Source organism: Gadus macrocephalus, chromosome 8, assembly GCF_031168955.1.
Source record: "Gadus macrocephalus chromosome 8, ASM3116895v1".
NCBI classification, from domain to species: domain Eukaryota; kingdom Metazoa; phylum Chordata; class Actinopteri; order Gadiformes; family Gadidae; genus Gadus; species Gadus macrocephalus.
Window position 1 is genome coordinate 15,309,114 of NC_082389.1, and position 25,801 is coordinate 15,334,914.

Here is a 25,801-nt window from a genome sequence, read left to right on the forward strand (position 1 = left end):
ATTAGAGACGATGAACACACTGATTATGCTTCTTTAGACAGCCCAATCCATCCTTTAGATCCTATCTATTCTTCCGAACACAAAAAGTAATGCACAAAGGTCCCTTTAATCCGTTTTCCACTAACCTCATTGTAGTACTAAACTCACCTCTACATGGTCTACCATTGGATTAAGACTGTTGACTGTTATATACAATATCAATAAAAAATAACTTCTGACTCCCTTTTCCACTCGAGGGGTTCATCTATGGTTAGCTTGGAGACTGATTAACCCACAAAAACAATTTGTGAGTATCTACTCGCTTATACATTATTCACTTATACATTACTACCTTTTAATCATTCTTTAGTAATTTCGAACCTTCTTTGGTTCAATCTTTGGTCATTCCTATTCAATACATCCAACATATTTTTTGTATTTTAACATATCTTCATGATTTCTCATTACATAATCACTGTAGCGATGAATTGCACATAGCACAATTCAGGGGATTGCCCCTCTTTATCAGTACTACTATCGCCATATTTATCTTTATGTTACACTGCCAAAAGGAACCTGATCATCTTCTACCTCTTATCTATGGACCCACCACCCCTAAACACAACTACACGCATTCCAGCCATCATGAGCCAATATTTGATATCATTGGACACATGGCCAGCCCACTTCCTGTCCACTTTTCCCCGCCCGCAACTGGATGTACCTGTTCAGAGTGTGTGCGTGTGTGTGTGTGTGTGCGTGTGTTTGTGTGTGTGCGGGTGTTGACCATAGGGTGGGGTTGTCAAGGGGGTGGGGGGAGGGGGGGCGGGAAGACTACAAATACCAGTGCGCCAGCCTCTACAGAGAAGCAAGATAAAGTACAGCACATCGACCAGTCGGCAGAAGGGCTATTCGTGCCTGGTGGCTTGTTTGTGGTTGTTGATAGGAGATCTTAACGAGGAGTACGGCCGCGAAGGGGAAAGGAGCCACTGGAGCCATCATGCAAGGAGGCTTCCACACACACCTGTTGGCCACACTGTCCCTGCTGCTCCTCACACAGGTTCACGCCAAGTGAGTGCCAGGAGGGTCTGGTATAGGGATATAGATACAAATGACTTTTGATGTTCCTGAAATTAGAAGTACTAGCCGCAATAAAATGTTTAAAATCAAAGTTACGCGTCTGATATCTGGATTTTATTTTCAGAGTGCCGTGTGGGAATTCTTCTCTGACTCTTCCGAGCTGGGGAGCACAGTCAGGTGGGCTTGTGGATTATTAAGATCTGTTCTTACCACACGAATAATTAATATTTTGCATGTTTTTAATGGAAAAGATCAACACATCTAATTTGAAATACATGAAGAAAGAAGGAACAAAAGAAAGAAATTATTAACTATATTCTCTCTATCCGTAGAATATCTTGCACAATGTGTGCTCCACAGCGACTCAGGTCCATTATGTGATTGGACTACGGCTCAGAGAGTGTCAGGTACAGTCATTGATTTTCATATCACTGCTTCGTACACTATTCAGGTCACCATATCACCAAAACTATAATTACAAATCTGACAGTTGCTTTTCTAGCAAACAGTACCGTGTTTGTGAGCTCTGTGCACTGAAACACAGGACTTGACATTCTGTACCGTCCCAATTCCTAATAGGGACATTAAGCAGAGGAATGAGTAGCCCTTTTCCAGACGATAGACAGCTTATCCTGCTTATCCTCCATAATAGCGCTACTTGAGGGAGAGTAATGATGTTGTATGACCGGGTGGGTTCTCCTGGGGACAATCAAAGCAGAGGGCCCACACTCAAAGCTTCTGCGTAAATAGATACAGAAAAAACACTCAAGTTAGCGTCTTATTAGAATGCCCGGAGGCCTTTGTGGGCGTTTTTATTTTCATGCTTTAACAATGTACTTGAAAAAAACATGGGAGATTAAAGATCATTCTATTCTGTCATATCTTAAATGAAGAGCACGACATCCCCATGTATACAGGGGGGGCTTTAAAGAAACAAGGGAGGCCCTCTGTTTCCACTCTAGAATCAATGTTGCAGTGGCATGCTGTAAGCAAACACCAGGCACACACCCACACACACAAACACACACACACTTACACAAACATACACTCATCCACATCCACACACACACACACACACACACACACACACACACACACACACACACACACACACACACACACACACACACACACACACACACACACACAGCAAGGGATCCCTTCCGCATAGCAACCAGTGACATGCAATGTGAATTATTGGACATTTATCAGACATTTGTCTCAGTATTCATTGGACTTTAAGGGACAGATAGACCGACAAACAGAAAGACAGATAGACCTATGGATGGATTGATGGACGACCAAACAGACAGACCAGAAAGACAGTGTTGGACTGGGAGAAGGTTGGACATTATTGTAGACAATCGTTCAGAACACTATAGACACTGCATTTTATCATCCCCTCTGATCTTCGCCCAGGAGGTGTAGCATTGACCTTCTTAGAAAGCCCGGCCTTGAGCCTGGAAGGAGAGGCCTGTCTGGAGTTCTGGTACCAGATGGCCCCGACGGCATCAGAGAGCTCGGAACTGAGAGTCCTGCTGAAGGAGAACACACAAGGTCTGCTCCAAATATGGACCACACCTGGGCAGCAGAACGGTGGTGCTTGGAGACACGTTTCTCTCCCTTTGGCCGCCACAAAGGCATCCACACAGGTAAAAATAGACGTGGAGGATGGTCTGTATTGGCTAGGGTGTCCAAGTGTCCTCGCAGGTTCTGTGCTCTAACCTGTGTTCTAGTCTTTGTAACACTCCTTGATCAAGGTGCCAAAGAGCTGTCTGTCCCTTTATAACCTGGGTTGATATTTCTTGTCTCTTGCCATGGATAAAAGATTCCAGAATTAATTATTAATTATGACAGCTAAAGATCTCTATAATGTATGCATACAAATACACAAACAAGTTTGTCACTGTCTGTATAATGTTTTTCAGGTTGTATTTGAAGCTGCTCGGGAATCAGGAGTTTCCTTTGACCATATAGGGATAAGGAACGGACAGTGTGGTGAGTATTGACTCATTCAGGAAAAGGAATATACAACAAGTTGGATACAGTTGTCACATTCATTATTTTCTTGCTAACTCCCACGGTATCCCCACTCCTCCTCACAAACATTTATATATACACCCCTCTCCATCTCCACAGGGAGACAGTGTGAGCCCAACACAGACCTGTGGACAGACAAGTCGACCCGCTGTGTGTGTTCGGCTGCCGAGCAGCTCTCCTGCTCTACCCCCCTGTGCCCGGGCGGTCAGACGAGCGACCGGCCCAGCGAGAGCTCCGCTAAAGGCGTCATGGTCGGTCGAGGGATCTGCACCATCCACACCGACCCACAATGCAGCACCTTCGACGGGGCCCTCTTCCGCTTCATGGCCCCCTGCACTTACATCCTGGCCCAGACCTGCGTGCCCATCAGGGGTCTTCCCGTGTTCAGCGTGGAGGTGGTCAACACCCAGGATGCGATCAACGCATCCGAGGCGACGGTGGAGCGGATCAACGTGGAAGTGAATAACGTCAGGCTGTCCCTGCTGAAGAGGGAGACTCAGAGGGTCATGGTGAGCCCCTTGAGACTGTTCTCAGGATTGTTGGAAGTTGGTAGAAAGATCCAGGAAAATATTTCAAAGCAACAGCATTAGGAAGGCATGATGCTGTCACCACGCTGAGTTGATAATTTTCCTTTAGTTTGGATTGGATTTTGTCGCTGGCTATCTCCAGTACAAAACTCTGAAAACCATGATCAGATATGTCAGATATTGGAGAAAACATAGTTTACTTTCCTTGACAATCAGCAATCATTGCAGTCTCTAAACAGTGTCTAAACTCATTATCTGCGCCCATTATCAGTGCCTATCTGTAACAGGCGTAACTCTACATCAGCCGCATTCTGGAATTAGTGTTTAACCAACTTATCATTGCTGGAAAATCCCAATAGCTGCTTATCTACTGAAAATCTTGCCTTATCATAAAAGTTCAGAGTTGAATCACATGCCGTTCAGGGTCTTCTAAAGCTTATCCGATGTAAAAACAGTTACATGTAAACTATGAAAGGAGTTAATCCCTATCTAACACGAAGATCCTGTTGCGACACGTTAATCTCGACCCTGACGTTACCTTGAACCACCAGGTCAACGGTGTGTGGCGGAGCCTCCCCCTCACCCTCCTTGGAGCCACGGTCAACATCCGTAACAACCCTGCCGTCGTCACCGTGGAGACGGATGACCGAGTCCTCATCTCGTACGACAACGCCGGCGCCGTCCACGTGAAACTCCCTTCGGCGTACGCCGGCAAAGTGTGTGGGATGTGCGGCAACTTCAACAGCCTCGGGGAGGACGACAACCGGAGGCCCGACGGGTCGGCGGCCCGCGACGCCACGGACCTGGCGCTGAGCTGGCAGACGGGGGCGCACGCCGGCCCCTGTGACGCCGTGCTGGTGCCCCACGTGTGTGACCCCCTGGAGGAGCTCTCGTACGGCAGCAGGCAGTTCTGCGGGGAGCTTCTGTCCACGACGGGGCCCTTCTCCCGCTGCCTCCCCGTCCTGGGCGTGGAGAGCTACTACCGGAGCTGCGTGGCCGGGATGTGCGTCAGTCACGGCGACCTGGACGCCATGTGCCGCACCATGCAGTCATACGCCAAGATCTGCTACGACGCGGGGGTCGCCGTGCCGGCCTGGAGGAATGGCACCACTTGCAGTAGGTCGCCATGTCCATTCCAGATTCAGAAGCAGAAACCCTGAAATCTGTTTTAAGAAGTATGATGTGAAGGAGGAGCTGATGTGGTAATGGCAATAATAATGACAATGAGGGAGATGATCGTCAATTACGATAAAGACAAAGATAATGACAAATGCAAGAACTTTAATCCCGATTGCACCTCTTAACTCTGCAGCCCTGGAGTGCGGCGCCAACAGTCACTACGAGGCCTGTGCTGACCGCTGCCTCGATGGGTGCTCCAGCATGGACCTGGCTGGCGCCTGCGGAACCTGTGAGGAGAGGTGCGTGTGCGACAAGGGGTACAAGCTCAGCGGAGGGGTGTGCGTACTGGCTGAGAACTGCGGCTGCTGGAACGACGGGCGTCATTATGAGGTAAGAGCAGACCTCAGATAAGGAAGTTTAGACACCAAATGCAACTTATAGCTTGGAACACTCTGTGTTTGTATTGCATGTTTTGAGTAAACCCATGATGATGATCAGAATTCATGATTTCGTCCCACCCAATAAACCCAATAAATCCAGAAAGGAGCGGTGTTCCTCCACGGAGGTTGCACCCAGAGGTGTCAATGCCTGGGCAACGGACAGACCCTGTGTTCCGCCTGGGGCTGCTCAGGCAGTCAGGTCTGCAAGGACAAGGACGGGGTCAAGGGCTGTTTCACGCCTGAAACAGTCACCTGCAGCATGTACGGTGACCCGCACTACATCACCTACGACGGCAAGGCCTACGACTTCCAGGGTGGCTGCAATTACACGCTGGCCACCACGTGCGGAGAGAAGACCCCGGTGCGGTTCACTGTGACCGGGCGCAACGCCAACCCCACCGACCAGAACCTCACCCGGTCCAAGCTGGAGACCGTGGTCCTTCAGATCCAAGAGCTGCACCTCACCTTGCAGCAGAACAGAAAAGTCTATGTAAGAGTTAACGAAACGACCAATGTGGTCAGCTGCCTTCCTGTATCTGCAAAGCAATCAGGTCCAGTTACTGAGTTGTAATAACAATATCTTGCAACTATCTAATGCCATCGTGGCTTATATCAAGGTTCACAGAGAGCTTTCAAAAGTTATATTTAGACTGCACTTTGAGTGTCATACTGACATTAATGCTACTCTGCACATACTAATGACTCCAATATCATTAATTAATTAATTAATAGCATTATTATCAGTTTAGGCCAGAGATTTAGTCTGGTGGACTCTGCCCTGCCCTCAGGTCTATTGTCCTACAATCTGTTACATTTTGCTGTTGAACTACTGTTACGGAAGGCATTCAGCAAATTGGCCTAGTTTGGGCCTTTTATTGTCCTCTGGCCCATCTACTTCACTCATATAACCAAACACGGGAAACCTAAAACATTACACATCTGCTTTCTAGGAAAGGATCTGAACATTTGGCTCCAATGACATGTGTGCCTTATTTCCCATAAACATGCTCCCAGGTGCACAACAATCAGGTCCGTCTCCCTTACACCGTCTATGGTTCCTACGGCTTGCTGAAAGTCACCAGGCAGAGGCAATTTGTGGTGGTGGAGACGGGCGTTGGCCTGAGGGTGATGATCGATGGGCAGAACAGGCTCTTCCTGCAGGTGGACGAGCGCTACAAGGGCCAGCTGTGTGGCATGTGCGGGACCTACTCCGACTGGCAGGGGGACGACTTTGTGAGGCCGGACTGGTCCAACGCCACCGGGGCCTTGGACTTTGGCAACAGCTGGAGAGTGATGGAGGACTCCAGCCCGTGAGTGCTTTAAGCTGTGTTATATAGTGTGTGGCAGTTAAGACTTGTATGTGTATGAGTAGTTGTTAACACAACGTGGGACACGGTGAAGAAAGACCGGTCGCCATAGTCTACTGAACCGTCGATTTCTTGGTTTGGATGAAAGTGATGACTGAACACCAAAAAATGTAATATTAAGCTAGTTTTGGATTTACATTTCCCTATTCCCTCCTTCTCTGTGTCATGCATATCTATGCCTCACCCTCCAGTTGCATCGCCCTTCCGGATGATCCAAAAGTCTGTGACGAGCAAGGTGACGAGCAGGCCGTCAGTGATTGCAGTGCTATTCTCGATGACTCCTTCAGCGCCTGCCACAAGCCTGTGCACCCGTTGAAATACGTCTCCAGCTGCGTGTACGATCATTGCGCCACCAGCGGCGACCTTCACACCCTGTGTGACTCGCTGGAGTCATACAGAGCAGCCTGCCAGGTGGCAGGGGTGGAGTTGCCCGCCTGGCAGAACAACACAGCCTGCGGTAGGTGTCCTACAGGGCTCTGATGGTGGCCATCAACGGGGAGATCATGGAGCCCTAAAGGTCACAAAGATTAATGGCCAGATCTTGAGCTTATCTGATATAATTTTCTTCAATCTTTCCTTTTTTTATTTTTTTTATATAAAAATGTCACTTTCACCCACTATCAGAAGAGGGTGAAATTGATTTTTTTATTACAATTTTCGATTTGATCTCTTGCAGCTGTCATCCCAAACACGACCCCTCCTCCAACAAGCACACCCCTAACTCCCGCTCCAACACCTGATCAAACTCGTAAGAACCAATCTGCCAAGGCTTGCTGAAGCTGGCTATCATCGCTTAATCCAAACAATCACAATTACCTGCATTTAAATATATGTATAATGTTTTCTGTCAAGTGGTATGCCATAAAATATTAATCCTGATTTTGAACTTTGCTATTTTGCATTTGAAGATCTATTATAAATTTGCTTATCATCTTTTTTCCTAAGGAAACTATGATTTTTTAAGAATGATTAATCATTGACAAATTTTTCTTTACAGTTATAACGTTATGTTATTTTATCTTCTATCACCAACAGTGTGCAGTAGACGTGTTTGATACTATAGACTTCCTTTTCTTTATCTCTGTAGTTTGCGCTTTAAACTGCAACTTTGACAGCCATGTGTGTGGCTGGCAGCAACTCATACAGGACAGCTTTGACTGGACCAGACAGTCTGGCCCGACACCGTCCTTCTCTACCGGCCCAAATGAAGACCACACCGGAGGCACGTTGGTCAAAAGGCATGACACGTTGTCAAAATGCATTCCATGGTAGCCATCAACACTTATTCTATACTCTGTCTCCTTCTCATTGTCTAGAGGGCTACTATATGTATATTGAGGGTGACGGTATGACTCATGGAAACTCAGCCCGTCTGCTCAGCGCCCAGTGCAACTACAGAGGCCCTCTGTGCTTGCAGTTCTGGTACCATATGCATGGCTCGGCCTCAGCCATGGCTCTCAACATCTACCACCTCCACGCAGTACAGGCAGAGAAGGTTTGGTCAATGGTCAATGACCAGGGGTCTGAGTGGCATCAAGCGTTTGTCGATATCAAAGAAAAAGGCACATTCCAGGTAACTCCATAGCACTCATGAATCAGGAATGAGTTGTGTAAACCTTAATTACGTTGTTTGTATGACCAAGGATTGAACATCTTTCTCGGATATGCGTTACAGATCATAATAGAGGCGATCCGAGGATCTACTGCTCTGTCGGATGTTGCTATAGATGACATTTCAATCCAATTTGGTTCCTGCTCAAGTGAGGATGTGTTTTCTCTTGTATGTTATGAAACACAATGTACTCATAAACTCGGTATTTTATGGTTTAAAGAATAACCCCCTGCCCAATCAGTGTATGTTTTGTTTTTAATTCCCTAAGATGGTTCCCCTGCAATGCTCAGCGGAAGTTCATTAGTTCCTCAAACACGCAGAGAACCGTTACTTTCACGCCCTGGTGAGTATAGGAAGGTTTTATTCAAAGGTACCTTTATCCACCAGATAATGTAAAATTGATAGCGAATAAAGATTAACAAGGACCACTTCCAAATTGAAAATACAAAATGATAGACAAAATCTGCGTCACTTGTGGTATAATGTCTCATGATACTTTGAATGTTCCATTGTTTGTAATAGTGTGCAGCCTGGACTGTAGCTTCAATGGCAATCTTTGTGGCTGGAGCCAGGCGATGACGGACGCTTTTGATTGGACGATGGAGCGTGGCTCCACCCCCACTCTGATGACAGGGCCTTCAGCTGACCACACAGGAAGTGCGGGTGCCTTCTTTATTATTTGTTATATTATTCGTAGTAACGACAACAATTAACCTCCACAAGTCTTAACAAAATTTCACCCTGCTCCTCCAGACGGCCACTACCTGTACATCGAGGCCAACAGTGCAACGTATGGCGACACGGCGCGTCTCCTGAGCTCTGAGTGTTCCCTCACGGGTCCTCAATGCCTGCGCTTCTGGTACCACATGTACGGCTCAGCCGATACCATGGGCCTCCATGTGTACCTGCTCCAGGACAGACTGGCCGAGGCAGTTTGGTGGAAAAGAAACGACCAAGGAGACGTATGGAAAGAGGCTATGGTAGAGCTCACTGCAACTGGGACTTTCCAGGTACAACCACCAGTGCTGGTCTCTCTATTGACCCAATACTGCTATCCTTAACAGAAAGGCCTGGCAGTATGATAACATTGAGATTAAAGCAACTGTTCCTCACTACAGATCATCTTTGAAGGGCGCAGAGGTTCCAATGATCAGTCTGATGTGGCAATAGACGATGTGAAGCTCTATCATGGTCCATGCTCTGGTAGGTAGTTAATACTGGGTGTTCTGCCCTCTAACCCCCTTGCCAGGGTCATCAGATAGTATAAACTCCTCTCCAACAAACCATGCAGACGAAAAGTTGCAGTTCACTCTTTATGGTGAGGTGAAGTAGGGTAAAACTGAGGTAACTGAAATGAGAAATGAAAGTACAACATTTCAGTATGAGAATAACAGAATGCTGTAAAATTAGCTTAGCTACTAAGTTAGCTTGCTAACGTAAGAATATCCATCCACATCTAATTTGTTTACAAAGTTTCCTTAATCTCATTATACATCAATTCATCTTAACATATCATTACAGATAACGTACCAACGATGCTTTCAAAGGCCAACTTGAAACCAGAGGAGACGCAATTGTGAAGACGAGTGCGAGCACCATGCTTTCCGATCAAGTGAATGTAGTGTAATGGAGTCCAAGGCATACATATCAGAACGTATTTCAGAACAATACCAAAGTTCGCCAGTAGATGGAATCACAGGACCATCAATAAACATAAAAGACTGAATTACACAGGGGAAAACATACATGTAACAGAACACTCCCTGCCTGATACCACTTCTTTTAATTTTTTTTTTCTTTTTACATATCCTTTTTCAACAATAATAAAAAAACTAAATGTGTATGTGTTAAACATTCATGTATCTTATTCTTGTCTGATATACAAAGTTTCTGAACCAAGCATTCAAATCATTACAGATTTAATTATCTGGAGAAATGAGCAACACTATTTTGTTTACAGGCCTGAGGAACGCTTTTATTCCGTCCTTCCTGGAAATTCTCAATTGAACTTTGCGCACCCGTCCGTCTTTGCTGGGGTACACATCTGTGATAATACCTAGGGGCCAGTCATTTTGTTTGCACTGAGTGTCCCTGAGTAGCACCACGCTTCCCTCCTTTAGATTAAGCTGGTCGGATGACCACTTCCTGCAGGGTTGCAGTGTCGCCAGGTACTGTTTGCGCCATCTTTGCACACCTTTGCACCTTTGTACCGAACTCACCAGCCGAAGATGGGCAAGGGCCTACATTTTGAGTCAGCAGTGAGGCCGGTGTGAGGATGAATGGGTCTGCGGGGTCCGTGGACACAGGCACGAGTGGGCGGCTGTTCACAATGGCTGTGACCTCCGCTAAGAAGGTTGTGAGCATGTCGTGAGTGAGTTTGGAAGACCCCATTTGCATGAGCATTGAGTCCAGGATGCGGCGTGTGATGCCGATCATCCTTTCCCAGACCCCTCCCATGTGAGAGGAGTGTGGGGTGTTGAAAGTCCATGTGCAGCCATGTTCTGAGAGGACCCTCTCCATTGCTTTCTCATCAGCATTGGAGGGGATTTCGAGGTCCTTAGAGGCCCCAATGAAATTTGTGCCCCTATCGGAGCGAAGGTGTTTCACAGCACCTGGTTCAGCGACAATCCCTTGTGCCGTGCACTGGAGTCAAAAACGACTCGTATCTGAGTGGGCTTTTTCGGGTGATACACACCAAAGCAAGGTAAGTACCAGTGTTCTTCCCAGGGTTTCAGTGGGGGGGGCTCCCTCAGCGTGTCCACTCTGAAAGATCTTTTTCCATGAATGTGATGAACTGTTAATTTCAGGCTTTCTTCTGAAAGAGCGAAGCAGCGAGTTGAGGCGTCCATTGCTTGTGTGCGGTTGTCGGACAGCCGTGGCCTGTGAGCTCTGAAGGGCAGGGGACCCAACCAGCTGTTTCCCTCGTCCTCGTAGACTGCACAGTCCATGATGCGTGGAAACTGCGTGTCCTCAATGGAAGGAGCCTCTTTGTCGTCGTCCTCTGTTGTCTGAAAAACATCACAATTCAACGTTTTCTGTACCTTTGCATGACTGTCTCGATGTGGGGTGAGCAGTGAGGGCAGCTCGGCGTCGCAGTGTCTATCCTTCACCGTGTGGCTGTTTGGGCATGGCTGGAAGAGTAAAGGCCGTCCGTTTCTCAGCACGTTTGTATAGTAGGCACTGACCAGCCCAGATCCAGCGTTTGGGCCTAGGGTGCGTTGTGTGGGCCATTTACTTGTTTTCGCACTTTGTGTGCTCTGATTATGTCTCTGCCTAGCAACAGCACGATAGGAGCTTGAGGGTCGAGCTCGGGGACGTGCTTTGCGAGATGTTTCAGGTGTGTGTGGCTTAAGGCAACTTCAGGTGTCGGGATTTCGGTCCGGTTGTTTGGAATTTCATTGCATTCAATGAGTTGTGGCAGTGTGAGGGCGACGCAGCCATCAATGGGCTCCACCATAGAGCCGCGTGCCTGTCTGCCTGCAGTCTCGATTGTGCCAGCGCATGTTTTCAGGGAGTATGGTGAGGGGTGTCCAGAAATGCCAAACAGACTGAAAAACTCTGCCCGTGCAAGAGATCTGTTACTCTGGTAATCTAATATGACGCACATACGGAGATCTGCATCAGGGTGGTCAGCTGGATGCACCCTCACAAGGCATATTTTAGAGCAGGAGCGTCCTGAGATTCGTCCTTTTCACACACCTTGGGGCATGTGGTCGAGACCGCCGTCTCCCCGCCGTTCTCTGGCGCAGGGCCTGAGTTATTGACCCTCGGGGCTGGGCCGGGGTGCAACGCCGCGACGTGTGTCTTGCTTCCACACTCTGTGCAGCTTAGCTCCTATTCACAGTTTCTCGCTAGGTGCATGGCTTTGCAGCACTTTTAGACCACTCCATGTGTCTTTAAGAGTTCCTTTCTCTCCTCTGTAGGCCCTTCTCTAAACCCACGGCCTTGGTGGAATGGATGGGCTCTGGTGTGCAGCAGACAACGTTATTTCGCTGGATCCTCTCTGCTGGTTGACTTGCCTGTAGCTGGAGAGTGTGAATGCGGTGTTGTTGGGGGACACACCGGTCTTGAGGACAGCCACTGCCCTCTGACTGTCGGACTTAAACATTGGCTTGCTATGAGTAGAAAGTTCAGTACTGGACGCTGCCAGCATAAAGCCAGGATCATTTCGCATTCTTGCCTGCTGGCATACAAAGTTCACAAAGAAACCGAATGGGGGATAGGCCTATAAAGCCTATGGTGAGCCACTTTGCCTGCAGGTAGAATGTCAATTTCTGCACAACAGGGTTGACCCCACGGGATGTGACTAAGAAGTTAAGTCCAAGCAGGTCCCCGTCAGCCTTAGCCGCTTGTATTTTCAAAAGCAAGTCCCCTAGCTCTCTCAATTTACGTCCATCTTTGTTCTGTATCTTGGGGAAATTCTCCAGCCTCTTGAACAAGGAGCTCTCGATCACCTCTGGTGCTCCATAGTCGAGCTGGTCCCATATAGCTGAGTCCGTCTTCTGGATAATTTACATGCACAGTCAACTGAGTAGATGCCTCCAATTCTGCTTGCTTTAGCTTGAGCACATTCTCCTTTGCAGCGAACGCTGCTTCAGCCCTTGCAGCCTCGGCTTTTGCCCGTGCCTTGGTAGCTGCTATGTTAGCTGATGAGCTCGAAGTTAGACATGTTTGATCTGGTATTTACAGATCCCCTAGATGTATCTGGGTATCTGTTCACGACATATTGATGTTGAATTCAATGTCCTTACTTGACTTGATTATCCAAAATAGTCCTGTATGATGCGTAGCACCCGTCTACGTTGTTGTCTTCTTCTAGGAGCGAAGATGAGGCCGCCAGAAGTCGTTGTTTTACTGTTCTGCCCTCTACCCCCAATACCTTGCCAGGGTCATCAGATAGTATAAACTCCTCTCCAACAAACCACGCGAAAAGTTGCAGTTCACTCTTTATGGTGAGGTGAGTAGGGTAAAACTGAGAAATGAAAGTACAACATTTCAGTATGAGAATAACAGAATGCTGTAAAATTAGCTTAGCTACTAAGTTAGCTTGCTAACGTACGAATATCCATCCACATCTAATTTGTTTACAAAGTTTCCTTAATTTCATTGTACATCAAATCATCTTAACATATCATTACAGATAATGAACCAACAATGCTTTCAAAGGCCAACTTGAAACCAGAGGAGACGCAATTGTGAAGACGAGTGCGAGCACCATGCTTTCCGATCAAGTGAATGTAGTGTAATGGAGTCCAACTGTCCAAGGCATACATATATCAGAACGTATTTCAGAACAATACCAAAGTTTGCCAGTAGATGACATCACAGGACCATCAATAAACATAAAAGACTGAATTACACAGTGGAAAACATACATGTAATAGAACACTGGGTGAAGCCACTGGGCTTAATTACAGTGTTATGGTTGAATGTAACTTTAGCAAAGAGTCCCAACTGACCCACAAAAATCAGTTAACAAGTATCATCTTGTCTAAATACTTCCTACAATTCATTCCTATGTTATAGGGGCTCTACTCCTCATTAGACTATTTAATCTTCACTATGTTTACTTTATGATCATTTACCTACGAAGATATCCTTACACTTTCAGATCTGACAGCTGCACTGCCCTCATCTCCACAACCCAATATATCAATCACAACACAGGGAGATTCAGCCCCTTCAACTGCTGCTCCACTACCACCTACGGGTGATGTTACCGCCCATACCACTGTTACAGTACTGCCATCTGTTACATCTGAGGTCCCAGCAATGACTACCACTACTACTACTACTGCACCTTTGCAGGAAACACATCCTGGTAATATTAATTGAAATCCCATTCAACAAAATGTACAGCCAAAGTTGTAATGATGAATTGATGACCCGAAAAAGGCTTATAAAATTTGTGTTATCTCTTTCCAGTATGTAAAATGAATTGCGATTTTGAACAAGACCTCTGTGAGTGGAATCAGATGGTTACTGATGTTTTTGATTGGACACGACACAATGGCTCCACCCCAACCATCAGGACCGGGCCCTCTTCTGACCACATGGCTGGAGGTAGCTAGCAGCATGATAATCAAAAGTCATGTGAAATAATCTTGATTAGGAAACACTTTTTTAAATGTCTGTTTTGTACATGTACTCTTGATCCATCCCAGGAGGCCACTACTTGTACATCGAGGCCAACAGTGCAACGTATGGCGACACGGCGCGTCTCCTGAGCTCTGAGTGTTCCCACACGGGTCCTCAATGCCTGCGCTTCTGGTACCACATGTATGGCTCAGCCGATACCATGGGCCTCCATGTGTACCTGCTCCAGGAGAGACTGGCCAATTCAGTTTGGGGGAAAAGAAACGACCAAGGAGACGTTTGGAAAGAGGCTATGGTAGACCTCACAACAGATGGCCCTTTCCGGGTAAGATAACTTTTACTATTCTTGCAATAGGGCCTACTGTGTAATCATAACTCATATCAATAATAAACATATTTTGCATTGACCTCTACAATTGTCCAACCTGAATTGAAGATCATATTTGAGGGGCGCCGGGGTTCCAATGATCAGTCTGATGCTGCCATAGACGATGTGTCTCTTCGTCCCGGTCATTGTGCAGGCAAGTTATTCAAAAAGTTTGGCTACGGCATTTTTTGGTTCAGGTTGTAATAATAATATTCGAAACTGGTTACAGATATTGTCACGCCAACAACCTCTCTGCCAGCAACTACCAGTACAAGTGGACCAGAAATCTCAACAACAGCAGAAGAGTTAACACCATCAGAACAACCTCAACCACAAACAACACTGAGGCCACAACCTAACCCTAACCCTAACCCTACTTTGCCACCACCTGAAACTACAGTACCAACAAAACCTCCAACCACAGAAGGACCACAACCTCCAACTACAGAAGGAGTACCAAACCCAACTACAGCAAGACCCCAACCTCAAACTACCGAAGGAGTACCACGCCCAACTACAGCAAGACCCCAACCTCCAACTACCGAAGGAGTACCACACCCAACTACAGCAAGACCCCAACCTGAAACTACTGAAGGAGTACCACATCCAACTACAGCAAGACCCCAACCTCCAACTACAGAAGGAGCACCACACCCAACTACAGCAAGACCCCAACCTCAAACTACAGAAGGAGTGCCACACCCAACCACAGAAGGAGTATCACACCCAACTACAGCAAGACCCCAACCTCCAACTACCGAAGGAGTACCACGCCCAACTACAGCAAGACCCCAACCTCAAACTACAGAAGGAGTGCCACACCCAACCACAGAAGGAGTATCACACCCAACTACAGCAAGACCCCAACCTCCAACTACAGAAGGAGTATCACGCCCAACTACAGCAAGACCCCAACCTCAAACTACAGAAGGAGTACCACACCCAACTACAGCAAGACCCCAACCTCCAACTACCGAAGGAGTACCACACCCAACTACAGCAAGACCCCAACCTCCAACTACCGAAGGAGTACCACACCCAACTACAGCAAGACCCCAACCTGAAACTACAGAAGGAGTACCACACCCAACTACAGCAAGACCACTACCTCAAACGACAGAAGGAGTACCACACCCAACTACAGCAAGACCACTACCTCAAACGACAGAAGGAGTACCACACCCAACTACAGAAAGACCCCAACCTCAAACTACCGAAGGAGCACCACACCCAACTACAGCAAGACCCCAACCTCCAACTAGTGAAGGAGTACCACACCCAACTACAGCAAGACCCCAACCTCAAACTACAGAAGGAGTACCACACCCAACTACAGCAAGACCCCAACCTCCAACTACAGAAGGAGCACCACACCCAACTACAGCAAGACCACTACCTCAAACTACAGAAGGAGTACCACACCCAACTACAGCAAGACCCCAACCTCCAACTACCGAAGGAGTACCACGCCCAACTACAGCAAGACCCCAACCTCAAACTACAGAAGGAGTGCCACACCCAACCACAGAAGGAGTATCACACCCAACTACAGCAAGACCCCAACCTCAATCTACAGAAGGAGTACCACGCCCAACTACAGCAAGACCCCAACCTCAAACTACAGAAGGAGTACCACGCCCAACTACAGCAAGACCACTACCTCAAACTACAGAAGGAGTACCACACCCAACTACAGAAGGAGTACCACACCCAACTACAGCAAGACCACAACCTCCAACCACAGAAGGAGTACCACACCCAACTACAGCAAGACCCCAACCTGAAACTACAGAAGGAGTACCACACCCAACTACAGCAAGACCACTACCTCAAACGACAGAAGGAGTACCACACCCAACTACAGCAAGACCCCAACCTCAAACTACAGAAGGAGTACCACACCCAACTGCAGCAAGACCACTACCTCAAACGACAGAAGGAGTACCACACCCAACTACAGAAAGACCCCAACCTCAAACTACCGAAGGAGCACCACACCCAACTACAGCAAGACCCCAACCTCCAACTACTGAAGGAGTACCACACCCAACTACAGCAAGACCCCAACCTCAAACTACAGAAGGAGTACCACACCCAACTACAGCAAGACCCCAACCTCCAACTACAGAAGGAGCACCACACCCAACTACAGCAAGACCACTACCTCAAACTACAGAAGGAGTACCACACCCAACTACAGCAAGACCCCAACCTCAAACTACAGAAGGAGTACCACACCCAACTACAGCAAGACCCCAACCTCAAACTACAGAAGGAGTGCCACACCCAACCACAGAAGGAGTATCACACCCAACTACAGCAAGACCCCAACCTCAATCTACAGAAGGAGTACCACGCCCAACTACAGCAAGACCCCAACCTCAAACTACAGAAGGAGTACCACGCCCAACTACAGCAAGACCACTACCTCAAACTACAGAAGGAGTACCACACCCAACTACAGCAAGACCCCAACCTCCAACTACCGAAGGAGTACCACACCCAACTACAGCAAGACCCCAACCTCAAACTACAGAAGAAGTGCCACACCCAACCACAGAAGGAGTACCACGCCCAACTACATCAAGACCACAACCTCAAACTACAGGAGTACCACACCCAACTACAGCAAGACCCCAACCTCAAACTACCGAAGGAGTACCACACCCAACTACAGCAAGACCACAACCTCCAACCACAGAAGGAGTACCACATCCAACTACAGAAGGAGTACCACACCCAACTACAGCAAGACCACAACCTCCAACCACAGAAGGAGTACCACGCCCAACTACAGCAAGACCCCAACCTCAAACAACCACGACTCTTCCCCTGACCCCAACTAAGCCAGTGCGACCAACTACTGAGCGTCCACAGCAGTCAACTACCTTGAAACCAAGTAGGTTTTTATAAATTCCTTTTACCTTTAAGAAAAATAAATCAGAGTAGCCTTACACTTGTCTCCAAGGCAAACCAAAACACTGACGTATGGAACATTGTTTTGATGTATCGAGTTTGTGATAGTGTGATAATGACACGATCTTTCTCTATTCAGCGCCCTCTTGCCCAAAGAACAGCCAGCACACCACTTGCATGTCCCCCTGCCAGCCAACATGTACCCTCCCTCAGGGGCCCCCTGGCTGCAGGCGGACCAGTCCCTGTAAGCAGGGGTGTGCGTGTGACGCCGGGTACATACTCAAATGGAACGCCGTCTGCGTGCCAATCCGGCAGTGTGGCTGTGTGGACCGGGATGGCAGCGTACACGATGTGAGTGACACAATGTTCAAAATATCTGCCTTTTCTGCCTTTTTGATTCATTATGAACCTGATCCACAACACTGCATTTGCTGTGACTTTGTTTTACCTGTTGATAATTCCACAACATTCAAGAGTCTTCACACCTACATAGCGTTAAAATGTAGAAGAATGAATCAGATTGAAGAAGAATTAGTGGCATATGGATCAGTATTAAATAGTATTAGAGTATTTATTATATATTGTGGGAACACACCAGATTGTAGTAAAAATGTATTTAAAAAAAAGTGTGAATAACAAAGCTTTGGCCATGGAATTAATATGAAGTTATGTTTAAAGTGTAATGAATACACAACAAAAGTATAATTTTCTTTTCTTTTCAGTTTAACGACAAGTGGTACACTGCACACTGCAGGCAGAAATGTGAATGCAAAAAAGATGACAGGGTAGGAGAAGTCGACTGTGACGACGAAGATGAGTGTGACGGTGATGGGGTTTGTCTTCCAAACACTTCGGGCCAGTACAAGTGCCTTTCCACAGGTACATAGGACTACAGAACATCACAATTCAAAATGACTCACAATTTACCACCAGCCATGTGTGGAGCTGATTAGTCATTACAAGCCATTTCACAACACCCAGACTTATGATCCACTCTAACCTCCTGACCATGCTGTGGTCCAATCTACGGCCCCAAAATCATTTCCTATCCCTCCTCTCTTTTTGAACAGATTTCAAGGAGTGCACCATCAAGGGGGACCCAGAGTACAGAACCTTTGATGATCGGAAGCACAAGTTCAGGGGGGACCACTCGTACGTCCTGGCTCAGACGACCAGCCAATCACGAACCCTCCCAGGGTTCTACGTAGAAGGCGTCAACACGCATGACGAGGGTGACGGCGACCACAGTGAGGATTCCGATGAGAGGAGCAGTGAAGAGCATCGCCACAGCAACAGAGAAAGGGACGAAGACAGTGATGAAGACGATGAAGACGAAGACAATGATGACGACAGCGAAGAAAACGGCAGGCGCCACAGGCTGAGAGAGATGAAGATCAGAGTCTACAACCACACGGTCGAGTTTAAGAGGAGCGGCGTGCTGGTGGTAAGTAGCCTGGCTATGGCAAGACCAAGCTCAATCAAAGATTGCATGTTTGTCTGGGGAGGCTGCTGTCATTTTCTTCAGCACACGAGGCGTGATCAACGGGCCTAGTTCAAACGACTTTGTACGCAATTGTCTGCTTGCCGTCTCTTCCCTGTCGTCATTGTGTTAAACTAGCCAATAGCGCGCCAGGGGGAAAAGCCAGCTTGGATATTGGCTCCCGCAAAAAATGTATCGGAAGCAGAAAGAAATGTATTGCTCTTCTCCAGACCCTTCTGCAGGGTGAATTTGAATCGCCGGCAGAATGGGTTTTGGGTAACCAGTCTAGGTGGTAAATGAACAGGCCTCATTAACGTTATGAAGATTGAATAGTTTGAGTTGAAATGGTCTCTTCTCTCAACGGATCACCACATCACGTGTTTGATTTTTTAGTTAATGTGAGCAGTGTCGGGTGTGTTGCCCTATTTAGTTATTTTTGTGGTACAGGACATACAGATTATATATTACACCAGCCATCTCGAAGATCTCCATTCTGTTCTCTAAGGTGGAAAGAATCAGTCCTCTGCTAGACACACCAGTGAGAAGTTAGTCTGTTGCGGTATCTCTGCCATACCCTCTCTGGCGCTACAACCACTGCTGGCTGAACACGTCAGTAACGGTGCCACTTGATATTTGAATGCATGGTTGGAATGTCATCCCCAACATCGAGTTCATAACCTTCCTAATCCTGCAGATACAAGGGCTTTCATCAGCGGGCTACAGGCTCAATCCCCATTGTGTTACCTCATTCAACTATGCCACTTTAAGCTAAACAATGACAATTTGATTACATATTAGTGTTTCAATGAATCTGTGGTTGTTTCTCCCACCAACGTAAGCACTACCCACCGAAATTGAAGAACTAAGGTATAAAATTGAACATCCTGCCCTCCCCCCACCAGGTGGACGGCAGAGTCTCTCACCCGCCCATCTCCCCTAGCGGAGGGCTCAGCATCAGGAAGCACTCCTCCCGACTCTATCTGAATACAGACTTCGGCCTATCGGTGGCGTTCGATGGACACAGCCAAGCCGGTAACTATTGTTTTGCTGTTTTTCTTGCTTTGTGGTTAAGGTAAAGTCGAATACTAGCGTATAGGGATTAAGGTTGGTTGTAAGAAGTCTGGAAAGAGTCTAGAGGTGTTGATACTGCACAGCTCTTCAACTGCATCGACGCACACTTCGTCACATGTAATAACCAGACACGAGGGCAAAAAACCTAATCAGCTCATTTGCAGACCTTACTCATGTTAAAATAATTTTTAATGTACACATCAATTTTAAGAGGTAATGATTGTATCCATTCCAATCGAATCCTTTAGAAAATCCAGTTTAATATAATATATATTATAATATATTATATATATATTATAATATCTCAATACTACAAAAGTGCAGATAGAAATGCACTGATAGTTTCAAAAGCCAAACGCCAAAAACAGCAAGTTCAGAAATCCACATTTCTCATGTCAATCCTAGAATGATCCCCCTGACCTCGAGCCTTGTGTTTCCCTGTGTCTTAACCTAGCAGAGATCATCTTACCACACATCTATCGGAGGAAGGTGGCGGGTCTGTGTGGGAACTTTGACGGCAAGAAGAAGAACGACTTCATGAAGCCGGACGGTCGGCAGGCCAGGGACGAGCAGGAGTTCGGTCAGAGCTGGAGGGTGACCGGCGACCCTCTTAGAATCAGAGGGAGGTACGCAAAGCGCCTGCTTCGTTATCCAAATCCACAGTACAGGACAGGACTACTTCTCATCGTTGTGGCAAATTAAACCCACTCCTTTTTTCCCCCCTATCTTTAGGTGATCCACTTCCTGACCCAGCTAGTTCAAGGGTTGAACTGGCCAGAGTAAAGCGGTTATTATCTGTCTCCAGAGACCTCTTCACGGGTTACCTTCACAATTCCATCAACCATCTTAATTGAACAGAGGTCGAACCAAATCTCCTGCCTCTAGTATAACTACTCCTTAATCGACTCAAGTACTACAAATACTACTTAGTAATAAACACGGGTTACTACAACAACAAAAAGTGTTCTGACTACTACCATACAACTTGATTTCGTTTGAATTGCTGTGAACACAAATTGCAAAGGATTTGGTTGCTGTGAAATAGCATACATTTTCACATATTGCCAATGTTCTCATGTACTTTGCAGTGAGTTTTATATATTTTCTGTTTACATTCTATTTGTGCACATCTGAAAACAAAAATGAAAGTCAAATATTTTAAAATTAAAAGGCCTTTGCAAGGCGTTCCTTTCTCTTGCAAATTAAACATTCAGCCTGAAGATCACTCTGAATCTTTCACATTCATGGCAGAATCTTCAACATTTGAAGAGGAAAACAAAACGATCCCTCCAGTTGTACTCAACTCTTTTAGGTTTCAGTACAAATGAACACAACATAAGCCACTCACAGCTGCTCCTTGTGATGAAAAGGGAACAGAGCTCATGGGAAATTAAATCCCTCACAAACCTTACGCAGACTTTCCCATTTTTAACAGAATGCAATGTTAAACTGTCAATGTTTAGCTGCATCTTCATACAACTAAACCAAAAGGATGTGTGCGTCTGAACTTCCTTGGTATGGAATATTGCATCAATTAAATACATCTTTATACAGACAACTTGCATTATAAAGTCTATGTTGTTGGCAGTTTGATGTCTAAGTGGAGTGGTTAACATTCAGCTCTCTATAATGTTGTTAGTGTATTGACTTCTATATTTATTTTTATAACCAGAGAGGCCACTATCCGTTTATTGAGAGGAAACAACTCTTAAAAGGTAAACGACAAAATGTACTTTCCCCACTAAGGTTTCGAAAATAATAAATGTAGGCAAGATTTAGAGAGCAACACAAATATATTAAAAGGAGAACATTTTCGAAATGCATTTTAAATCCAGTTAACAGAGGCATAACAAAGAGCAACACCCTGTAGAGGAATGTGATACTGAAAGAACCCCCGTCCCCTTTCCACAGACAAGGACACCAGAAAAGGTATCTGCCTACCATGGGAAACGGGCTGAAATAATAATAATAATAATAATAATACATTTAATTTAGAGGCGCCTTTCAAGACACCCAAGGTCACCTTACAGAGCATATAGTCATCATTCAAAACTATGTAAAACAGACTAGGAATAAAAGGAAAACAGAGGTTAAACATGAAGAATAATAATAATTAATAACACTCAAAGACGCCTAAAGTGAAGGGGGGACCTCACTAATAACCACCACCAATATGTAGCACCCACTTGGGTGATGCACGGCAGCCAATCGGCGCCAGAACGCTCACTACACACCAGCTTGAGGTGGAGAGTTAGGGATGAGGTGTTAATGGCCCATTTGTCCAGCCTTCTGTAAACAGATAAGAGAAAGCCTTGGTTAGGCCATGCATCAAATGAGCAGCGGCGTTAAATAAACTCAATATAAAGTCAATGACAGAAACGTTATCCGTGAATAAACACAGGGTAACAAACAGGAGCCACAGCCTTGTGTTAGCTCGTCAGTGTAGAAAATACTACCTCATGAACCTGCTGTGAGGCACTCTCCTCAACTGCACAGGTGTGGTCAATTTGTTCTTAATTTGGTGTCCATGGGGATACATGAGTTCAGGCATTTGAAAGGACCTCATGGTGAAGCGTACATTAAGCAACTATGGTTGAACCGTAGCAGATATCTTAAAGCATACAAGACAATTAGAACAGGACAAGTGAAAAAACTAGAGGAAAACAAGACTAACAGTGATTACAGCAAATAAACAAGACGACACGTTTTATGCAAATAAAGATGGTACTTAAACATTGGGCCTTGCAGTATAACAACTCCACCAGCAGGTGTCAGCACAGTTAAACAGCCCACTATTACAGGTGCAATAGGCCTATATATCTTTATAGAAGACCCTCTACTTCTAAAAGACAATTGTTGCAAAGGTCCAAAAGTTGACATTTATAGAGTTCCTCGAGAGGACGCAGGATGGAGTCCTGTGTCTATTGTAAAAGTTGAAGAAATTGATACAGGGCCTGGTTCTCCATGTAGGAGATCTCTCCCTGAGTATCTGTGGTGATGGCTGGATTAACCTGTGGACACTGATTACTCAATGCACAACAGGTGTGCAGAATCACCCATTCCCAGAGTCCAATCAGACTGCACCAGGTGAGGCTGCTTAAACGAGCCATCATCAACACACACTCCTACAATGATTAAATCAGATGATGAGTTTGAAAAAATGACATGAATGTTTGTTGCTACAGCAGGTGTTCCAAGTTTTTTTGAACCATCGAAAAAATGAGTTGAGGGTTAGCCTGTACTGGGGACCCCCAATCAAGCAATCACATGGGCACAGAAGCCATAGAGATAAAAGAAGGAATGGTGGATTTGTGGGCAAACCTTCCATCTCTGATAACCAAATAAAATCGTCTCTCTTTTTGTCTTTAAGATGTCGTTTGACGTACAACCATTGAATACTCTGACTCGTCGTTCTTTACATAGTTGTCATTGATTAGTGAAATTAACCCTACTGAGGTTGAGCAGGTAGATAGGGCATAGGGCTACGTGTTTAGTTGTAGATGTTGCTCATCCCTGAGGATACCTTGACCAACTATCACTCCCCATACCACTGCAGTAGGGCCGAGCTCCGTGAGTGACCAACGACCTGCGTCCGTCGTTGGTCACTCACGGAGCTCGGCCCTACTGCACAGCAGTCCCTGGTGGCTGGAGATGGGCGTCCAACCACACAAAGCTGACAGCGCAGGCGCCTTGTGATGCGTAACTCCAAATTGTCAGCAATATTCCTGTCTGTAATTTAGCCTACGTTGTCCTTTTAATTAATCAATCGCAATGCCAGATTTTCGTCGGGTTAATCTCGTGCTATTTTCATAATTACCACAGGTAACAGCAGAGCGGAATCTCCCCCAGCAGGGGGCAGCACAGTCCAACAATCCATCACCACATCTCGTTCAGTTGTATTTTTTTTCCTTTTTGTTATCAAGCCTAACTAAGGCTACATTGTATAACAAGCCCCAAACACGAGTCATGCAAGTATCTATTTATAGCCTGTATTGGGCCTTTGCACGAATTATGAGCGTTTAGGGCCCAGGGCACGGACCCGTCGTGTGTGCCCCTAAGCAAATACATAATTATTGGGATTTTGGTGATGAACAAAAATATATGAATCTATTGTTTTTGTTGTTGTTGATGACATTTTCTAATGTCAATAGAAAAGTTTTGGAAAACGCATGTCATCCTTCAGTTTTGATCAGTTGCAATGTTGAGTATCAACACTTCTACACCTGCAGATGGCGCACATTCACAATTTCCGCTATGAAGCGTAAACCTATTTCATTGATTTGTTCTGAGTCTACAGTCATCGGCTTTTGCCGACGCCAATAGGTCAACAAAAAAGGTGAATAGAAAAGTAGGGTGGAGTTAGTATTAAAAGTATTACAAATATATTCCTTCATCTTAACGTGAATTGATCTTAAAGGATCTGTATGAAGATTGGTTTCCTTTAGCATTTTCCTGTAGTGTTTGCAGGTGGAAACATGTGCGTGCGTGTGTGCATGCGCGTGCGTCTTTCATGATGCTATATCTTCTCTGTAAAATAATAGATCCTATAGAAAATTAAAATAAATGTTTTACATGCACCCTGCAGTAACAGAAATTAAGACAACAATTTTAACATTGTGAATTGGGTTTTAAATTGAAGAAAAAAATATCTGGTGTTTATTCGATACAATAGGCCTATTTATTTGTATTATTAATGTAATTAATTTACATTTTTCTGTTGATTCCAATGTTGCTAAAATAGGTAAAGGCCCCTTAGTTCTACCACCCGGATGCTTTCTCTGGAGCGTACAGAGCACGGATGCCTACAACACAGGCGTAGTGTTGCCGCCGTACACGTGTTGACCCCGGCACTCAAAGGCAAGAGGATGAGACAAAAATTAAATTATCAGGGAAGGAGAGGAAACAGAGAGTGGCTCGCCCGGGGGACCGGTATAGCGGATAGATCAAATTAGACAAGCAGTCTGGCAGCACCTTTTGATCCCCCCCTAGATTCACATCGCTGTGAGGCTATAAATGCATGCAAAAACGCAAATGAATGTTGAGCTCTCTACCCAGAGACCCTCATATAGAAACGTAGGCCTACCTGTTGAATGGCCATATAGTCCTGCGTCTCTGTCAACTATATGCGCGCGGTGCAAATCAGAAGCGTGTGTTTTCTTTAACCCAATCTCCACAATCCCGCTGCGCAATCCAAGTTAATTCGACAGACTGATAAAGTCTTGGGTTCGTGTTTCGTCAAGTTTGTAAACTCAGATCATATGGGGTCAGGGGGAGGTTGGATTCAAAGCAGCCCTGTAGCACTGGACCGACTTTCTAAAGATCAGTTACAATGTAATGGCGGAGGAATGCGCCTCTCTATACGGCTCCTCGGACCAAGTGGCTATTTCATGAAGCCATGGCTCTAATTAGGCTCAACAGCGTTTGAAAGTGACCTTTCACGTTTTTTTAAATACGTTGTTCTTTCTTTTTTTTTCAATACAAATTAATCACAGGCAAAAGATATGGAACGACAAACATTATTAGATAAAACGTTGGATGAAGCCTGCACATGCATGCATTCAGTAAAAGTGTAAAATATCTTAGAAGACAATGGCAAAATACACACACATACCCATGCACACAAAACACACGTGCACACACACACAGCGCACGGACACACACACACACACATCTCCAGGCTGATTATATAATGGCCGTGGATCACATC

The 25,801-nt window shown here is 45.9% G+C and overlaps 1 protein-coding gene across 3 annotated transcripts; it reads left to right on the plus strand.

Moving 5' to 3' along the window:
- The first annotated feature begins 820 nt into the window (after positions 1-820).
- Positions 821-21,319, plus strand: LOC132463308 (zonadhesin-like). Of its 3 annotated transcripts, none has more exons than XM_060059362.1 (31): positions 822-1,050; positions 1,184-1,236; positions 1,392-1,466; positions 2,479-2,711; positions 2,988-3,057; positions 3,199-3,608; positions 4,178-4,742; positions 4,939-5,135; positions 5,286-5,675; positions 6,200-6,495; positions 6,744-7,009; positions 7,229-7,300; positions 7,640-7,774; positions 7,869-8,125; positions 8,228-8,312; positions 8,433-8,507; positions 8,687-8,821; positions 8,918-9,174; positions 9,283-9,367; positions 13,776-13,985; positions 14,090-14,227; positions 14,329-14,585; positions 14,697-14,781; positions 14,857-15,303; positions 15,376-17,526; positions 17,683-17,894; positions 18,266-18,422; positions 18,614-18,987; positions 19,926-20,055; positions 20,549-20,720; positions 20,827-21,319. In XM_060059362.1, the coding sequence occupies exons 1-31, from the start codon at positions 980-982 to the stop codon at positions 20,828-20,830; spliced, it is 8,064 nt and encodes a 2,687-aa protein (XP_059915345.1). In that variant the 5' UTR covers positions 822-979; the 3' UTR covers positions 20,831-21,319. The 3 variants fall into 3 exon arrangements, with proteins under 3 accessions (XP_059915347.1, XP_059915345.1, XP_059915346.1); XM_060059363.1 differs by having other exon boundaries at positions 20,552-20,720; XM_060059364.1 differs by lacking the exon at positions 7,229-7,300 and having other exon boundaries at positions 821-1,050.
- The last annotated feature ends 4,482 nt before the right edge of the window (positions 21,320-25,801 follow it).